Consider the following 8,087-nt stretch of genomic DNA (forward strand, 5'->3'; position numbering starts at 1 on the left):
TTGTGGGGTTGAGGGAAGGGGATGAATCAAAATGAAAAGATGCAAATTAGAAAATTGTAAACTTTTTAATTTTTTGACTTTGTAAAACCATACCTTTCGTTTCACTTTTCCTATATGACCAGTGCATTAACCATTGAATTTGTATTTGTGGATCGCTACGAAAAATAAGAAATCAGATTGTTGGTGTGTGCATGTTGCAGATCATGGGTGAATTAGTTATTATTGCAGTTCTTCCTGTGATGTTTTTGTGTTCGAAATATTCATAAAAGTAATATTTGAATTTTATCATGCTAGCCTTAATGACTTGATGAAAACTAAAGGTAATATTAAATGTTTATTTATTCTTCATATGTGGTTGACTCTTTGAAATACATAGTAATTTCTTTACCAAAACAAATGATTACTTCTATAAGATACACTGATGTTGCATGAAAGCATTTATAAAAGATTTCTTGTTTTATCTTTCCTTCAAAGTTAGGATAATGCTCTTGCATTTATACAAGTATGAAAAAAATCTGTCCATTCCGCATTAATATGAAATATGAAGTGAAGTTTGAAAATGGAATCAAATCAAAACTTATATTTATAAATTTTTAATGAATTATATGTATATGCTAATTGAATTTCTTGTGTTGTATTTATAGTGTGTCTTCAGATGTGTGATTTTTTATAAAAAGAATTTTCATGTTATAGACATTGTACATATTACAATATACAATTATTTTTTTTGTTCTAGTCAAGGTAAATATCAGGAAATAAATTGAAATGTTTTTCTTAAAATGGGATGAAATTTTATTTACCTTCCATGAATCACATTATTAATAAAAAGAGAAAGTCCCACATATGCACATACATATGTACACACAGACACACAATAATATAATCAGTATTGAGATGCCGCAATTTAGAGCTCACTGCTTTTTTTCTTCTTTGTCTATAAAATGGATAATAAAGCCAGATAAATATGTAAAGTTGATTTTTTGCTTTACATTGACAAATCCTTTACGCATTCTTCCCCTTTTATGTACAATGACGAACTTTAGTAACAGTAACAGCCTATTTCCTAACACTGGGATGTACATTACTTTTTTTCTGATTTATATCACATGAAATTTGTAAAAATACATGAGCAATAAAGATTTTGAGGAAAAGGGCTATTGCAACACTTGAAAACGTGTCTACTATACTCATGCATCTGGCAGTTGAAGTAAAGGATGTTAGTTTTGTCTATCATTGTACACATTATCAAACTCAATTTAATGTCTTTAGTACTAAGAATAACAATGAACCAAAGACTCCCCCTCTGTATTATTTAATCATCTTTAGGCAACATATTTTGTGGAAGACCTAAATAAGTTCTCGGTTGAAAATATGCATCCCACGTCTTCCACACTTGAGGTACTGGGGTACATGTTTTTGTATCTTGAGCTGAAGTAATCCTGATGCAGTGGTTCCTTGTCTGTGTTGGCTATCCCTGCCACAAGGAATATTGAGCTGTCGTTCAGAAGAGCCAAGTTTGAGCGTACTTTGTGAATTATAGGGGAGCAGGGGAAACAAACCCGAGCAGAATTTATGTTCTGTTCAATCATTTATAGGGAGGAGATAATAGTGCATTCATGGCTTACATACTTTCCAAGAATTGTGATATTAAAAAGTGTTGCTTTAGTGCATCAGTATCTCCCCATATCCCCTATATAAAAGTTTCCCTACATAAGGTCATGCATGGAAAACATGTCATCCTGAACATGCCAAGTTCAGAATCATAAATATTTTCTTAATAATGCATTTGTGTTAATACATTACAATAACCATACCCAAGTATAAACCAACCTGTGAATACAACAGGGATATCATAAACATACAATTAAAGAAAAGAGTAGCAACAAATAGGTAACATTCTGAGCTCTTCCAAAGTTTACAATTGCACATATCACATTAATCTTATTTCAGTTATTAGGAAACACAACCACTAGGCTTTCTATTGTACAATATGGAATACGTTCTATTACTACTCTGTGCAAAACATAGCAGTTTTGTAGTTTATACCGCAATATGAACTACAGGTACTTTACTCAAGTCATACCATTTACAAAAACACAAACTAAATACTAAATACTAAGATTACCCATGTGGATCATCTTTCATGCATGCATTCTCTGTACACACAATTACTTTGGTGGTAGTACTAGTACTAGTAGTACTACTAGTAGTAGTAGTAGTAGTTTTGCTCTTAAAATTCTATTAAAAATAACATTTATATACATTTAGATAGCTCACATGAAATGGAATGAAAAAAGTACATCAAAAGCATTGGGAAACCAGGAAGTGTAATTTTTATGAGAATATTCGCATGAATACATGTTCTCTGGTGTGCATGAGGTGTGCGTTGGATTTGCAGTTCATGACAGAATGAGAAATTATTGTACTGCTCTGTCAAACTTTCTGGTCCATTTATCCTTCATTCTGCGTCGTTATGACACCTTAAACACTGCCTGTGTAAGCGTCTCTAAAAGCATTATTGACATGGTTGTAATCAGAACTACAGATATCTTTGTAAATTAAATCAGTAACAGTGCAAACTTAGTGCAAGTTTGGTATGGGATTTTATGTCCCAGACTCATTAAATAGAACTGTTTCTTTGTATCCCCTATTACTACAAAATAGAGTTCACAATTATAATACTAAGTAGCAACAAATTCTTACTTATTGCTCTAACATCTACAAAGTATGACCATCATAAAATAATATTTACATGGGAAAATATACATCAAGTTTATTCAATACTTTCACATGTATATATATTCTATAAATATACATAACCATGTAATATGTACATATAGAAAAACTTCATAATTAACTACTCCTTACCAAGGGTGACCACATACCAAAAATACACATTCCTTTGGTTTTAGCTCATCCCCTTTCTATATTTAGACTTTGTATGGTTTAACTCTTAAGATACGATTGTCACCTCTCTTCAGCCACAGCCTTGTTACTGCTAAAAGTAACGGTCAAATACAGTCAAAACCTGTCAAAATATACTCTCTCTGTATCCAACTGTCATTTTTTTTCTTTGGAATTTTAACACAAGGTTGATTAACCTACTATGGCTTACCCTATAACATATAATTACATTTAAACTATAGTTCATATATTTCATTGTAATTAGAAATTTTACGAATAAGTATTTTGTAAATGTTTTTTGCTTATTTGGAATTATGCTCAAATGCGGTCTGTAGAATACTGCATCATCAACTGTAGTAAGTGTGCTGGAGGCATAAAGTCTATAATGAAAAAAGTAAGAAAATTATATACAGAAGTATTATCCATTATTGTAAATTATATATAACATTGGTACACTTACATGATTCAAAATGACAGTCATAATAATAATAATAATAAACCTTAAATATCAATTAGTACCGAATCAGAACTTTTAAAAAAATATTTCTTCATTCTGTAAAGTACAAATGCATGCAAACATACATATACAAACACATGTACTCATATATACATGCATGCATGGCCACATGCACCCACTCATCCACCTACCCAAACACCCCTAACACACTCAAATTTATTACCACACCAATATTGACTCATCTATTTACATTCACATGGATATGCACACTCATGCACACACACACACTCACACACATATACACAAACACACACGTTTTGTTCAATCACTGCTTCACTTTAACATACAAACTGTATCGAGATTTGAATACTAATTGTGTGCAGTATGATGTCACAAATTATGTAAAGCTATTTTGCACATTGCATCTTGACTTAAACCCATTTGTATTCATTCCCATGCATGTACCCCCTTCCCCCATTGTCAAAATAAGAAATGCTCTTGCCCTCTCTCTCCCCAACCCTCCCTCTTAGGGGCATACATTCAAACTTTCTTTAGGGGATGTAAGCAGATCTGGATTAACCATAAAAAGCACCATCACAAAAGGTGGAAAACCACACCACAATTTTTTCAGAACTGCAATACCACAATACCTATCTGTATGACTATATCACACAGGCCTGCATGTAAATAAAAAAAACATACCCAATACCTTGAACTAAAATGTGTAAACATGAAAGTCTAAGGAAGCCATTAAGCTCCTATTTGCACACTCCTTTTGTGGGTCATGCAGTATGGTTGTTTTAGCTCTGGTCTCACAGTTGCATAGCTGCAATAAACTAGGTTCAGGGGTTGGTTGGGGGGTCAAGTTATTTATTCATATCAGTGCAGCTGTGCATTATTCCATCTTTCATAAATACACCTTTGTACTTCTGAGTAAGCGCCCAAGGGGAGTGTGTGTAAAACCTCGCTATCCTTACTCATGTATGAGAGTAGATAGGTAATGTCTATGAAAACTAGTAAGTTCCTAGTTGCACACTCCTTTTGTAGGTCACATGGTATGGGTAATTTAGCTCCAGTCTCGCAGTTGCATAGCTGCAATGACCCAGGTTAGAGGCCTTGTTGGAAAGGTCAAGTTATTTATGGAAAAGTCCCTTGTTACTACCTATGTTAGGAATGAAGGTTAAAAAAAACATAACTTATAATCTATATGCTTTATGCTTGGTTTTAGCATGTGCCTGGCCACATTACACTGCTTGTATATGCACAGTTAATGTTTGGTCAAGGTAAATTTAACATTCAATTTTTAAAATCAAATTCCTATCATTTTGTTGATTAGGCATCCTATATGTACTTCACCATCTTTAGCCTGCTTAAATGCAGTAATAGTATGATATCTATCTTGAATTTAAAAAAAAAAAAAGGAAATGTCCTCACTTATGTAGTGCACAAAAAAGAAAGCTAGCTAAACAGAATGAACAAAAGCCTTTATCTATAATGGCCTAGACTGATAAGGTGACTAATTATTCTATTCGCATGACAATTACTGGGAAAATGTCTTGAGATGTGCAATATCTGGCATGGCTTTCAACATAACAATGGGATTTGGGGGGATGCTTGACCTCATCAGTTAGTATTATTCATTTGTAGCAGGACATATTTCCAAATATTTGAATTCCACGAAAGGAAATTCTTACTTATCCTGTGAGGAACTCTTTGGACTAATGGCTGAAAAGATTCACATGATGAAATTAATTTGTCTGGTTATTTCAGCTTATCAGTACTCTCAATGCCCGAACTATTACCTATAGATCAGTAGAGTTGTACTTCGATACTTAATAGATAGGGAAGCTATTGAATGTTTTTGTAAGTTTGTAAGCTGTATTTTTCAAAATGCTAACATGTCTGGACGTTATATGGGAATACAGCAAAAGATTTTAGAAGAAAATAAGTTTGCTATTTATGTGCCCTGTGCTGCTCATTCACAGTGGCCGAAGTGCAGTTTATTGTTGTCAAGAGGCAGTTAATTTCACTATAGCACAACCGCTACATACATTTTTTCAGCCTCAACCAACTGATGGAAATTTTCAAAGATTGCTTTAGATATGAAAATGTTTTAAAATAACACTATGATACCAGATGGGAGGCACTTGCTATGGCAACTGCTGCAATTCTTAGGTCTTTCCTTCAAAGTTTAGAAGGTTTCAAATGCTTAGAAGACCAGTCACTGAAGGAGGATGCTAGAAGAAAAACAGAAAATATTGCAAATAAGATGTAAGAATTACAAGGTGTTTTAATGTTGATCTCATAGGAAGAAATTCTGGAAAAATTTCACAAAGTCAAATTCTACAAAATGAGTATGTGCAGATCTGTATTCTTCAATAGCCGACCAGTTGCAGACTTCAAGAGACTAATTTGGAAAAGTTTGAAGCAGCTGCTAAGGAAAGACTGGTGGATGTGGATTATATGGCAGGTCATACCCGCCCTATGATGCCCTATGATGGTGATGCACCAGAAGTATGTCTGAGTGCCAGAGATAAATTTTGAATATCCATTTCCTATATAAATGTTTACAAAATAGAAACAGAGATGAGAATGAGGGGACAGGTGTACAGTGATATAGCAGACAAATTCTTTTTCCTAACTGATGTACCAGAACTGAGAACTGAGCTTTATGTATAGATCTGACATAAGTTTAGTGCAATAAAAGCAGCAAAACTAGATTCAGTCATGCTGAACTCTATGAAGTAATTGTAGAAGACAACACTGAATGTGCTTTGAGATAAGAGAGGCTGGAATCATTATCTCTGCTCGTGGTTGAACCAAATTTGTTGTGCCAAACTAGCTTTGACTATTTAAAGTTAATAAAAAAAAGCAAGAGAAAACTTAGTTATATATATATATTTTTTTTAAATATTGGTAATACTGGCTTCTGTTGAAAGACAGTTTTGAGTATTTTTGTTTGCATTTTTCCATTACTATATTAAAAAAATTGAATAGCAAGTCAAAAACTTTCACTGTATCTGTTGTCCTAGTTATTAAATACAGAATCTGTTTAAACTGTTGCCTGTTTTACAGCATGGCATATAGTCCCTGTGTTATATAAATATGAAAAACAGATATTTAAAAGATTTTAATCAAAGATGTTTGGCCTGAGTGAAAAATAAATTCTGAAAAGTTTTTACATTATTCAAGAGGAAGGTGCAGGGGCACTAAGGGTGAGTTAGCTTAAGGCATAAATTGGCCTCAATCTGGCCCTGGGTGAAAGAATAGTCTAGACTGACTTTGAAGAGACAGATCTTTTTTGGACCAACTAATTGCATAACAAATTTATGTGATCTTTATAACATTAAGGAACAAATGAGCTCATACTCAAAAGAACACTCTTTTTCTTGAACTTAAACAATACCAGTATGCAGTCAGACCTTTAAATTTTAAAGGGAAGGGATAGTGCTTACGCCCACCAACATGGCACATCACACGCAGACTTTTTAACCAAATTCACAAGCTTTCTTTATTTCTAACTTTTCTTTTTGCATTTTTTCTCCTATATTTATTAACTTATAAAATTTATAAAATATTAAAATTTTCAAGTTCAAAATGTGTACTGGTTGATGATCAAAACAACATTGGATTTTTTTTTTAGGACTGACTGAAATTTTTTTTGAGGGATGTCACCCACCTAATGTGAACCCCTGCTCTCTCTCTCTCTCTCTCTCTCCTTCTCTCTATCACACACACAAACACAGACACACACACACACACACACACACACACACACACACACACACACACACACACACACACACACACACACACACACACACACACACACACACACACACACAAACGCACACACACACACAAACGCACACACACACATAAACACACACACACAAACACACACACACTCTCATTAAGAATTAATAATTGACATTTACCAGTTTAAAATCTCTGACTAAAATACAAAAACATATATCTATCAGCATATACCATTATTCAACAAATGCTGAGTCATAAGATATTTTTCCTAAAGTTTTTATATAAAGTTTTAAATTCTAGATTTTCCTGAGAAAAATTGAAATAGACTCTCTTACATAAATCTTTACGCTGTATGGTGGTATACTAAACCATCCTTTTGATTTTATAAATCTAACTCATCGTCAACATTTTCATTACTAGCAAAAGCATCCAGGAACTGCCTGTACGCATCCCTGTAGACATCCTTCTGTGTCCCAGATGATGGTACATGATGTCCCCCTTTATGTCGGAGAATGGTGGGGTTGAGGAAGAAACTTGCTAGTTTCTCTCCTTGCTCTGCAAATTACAGAAATATGATAATGTCATCTGTGTATTCACTCATGTATTCATTCCCTTCTAAGAATTTATTTTTGAAGAAAGTGATTATGATTATGAATCCATCAAATCTTATGGGTTTAACTTTACACATTCTGTTCATTGTGAGGGTTGTTAAATGATTATGAAAATACAATAAAACCTCAGCTTCAGAATAACATCTCCATATCAATTACTTATTACTAAATAGTAGAGATGTGCACAACCTTTCAAACAGCAAAGGTTATCACCATGTCACTATTATTTGAAAAAAAGTCTGATTATTACTAAAAAGGAAATTTTCTTTCCCTGATTTTTACAACTGGGGGAAATTTCCCTCCCTGAATCTAAATAAGAGGCACTTTTGGTATAAAAATTATAAAGGACAAGGGCT

At 33.4% G+C, this 8,087-nt stretch overlaps 1 protein-coding gene across 1 annotated transcript in view; it reads right to left on the bottom strand.

The window, feature by feature from the left end:
* Positions 1 to 4,557: 4,557 nt before the first annotated feature.
* LOC113813246 (esterase CG5412) overlaps positions 4,558 to 8,087 on the bottom strand; it is a 7,392-nt gene continuing 3,862 nt past the window's right edge. Inside the window, exons 5-6 of the mRNA XM_027365214.2 lie at positions 7,538 to 7,675; positions 4,558 to 5,598 (exon numbers count right to left, since the gene is read on the bottom strand). Of these exons, the coding sequence (XP_027221015.2) occupies positions 5,546 to 5,598; positions 7,538 to 7,675 (191 nt within the window). The 3' untranslated portion in view covers positions 4,558 to 5,545. The remainder of the gene's footprint in view (positions 5,599 to 7,537; positions 7,676 to 8,087) is intronic.

The sequence above is a fragment of the Penaeus vannamei genome, chromosome 26 (genome assembly GCF_042767895.1).
Source record: "Penaeus vannamei isolate JL-2024 chromosome 26, ASM4276789v1, whole genome shotgun sequence".
NCBI classification, from domain to species: Eukaryota; Metazoa; Arthropoda; class Malacostraca; order Decapoda; family Penaeidae; genus Penaeus; species Penaeus vannamei.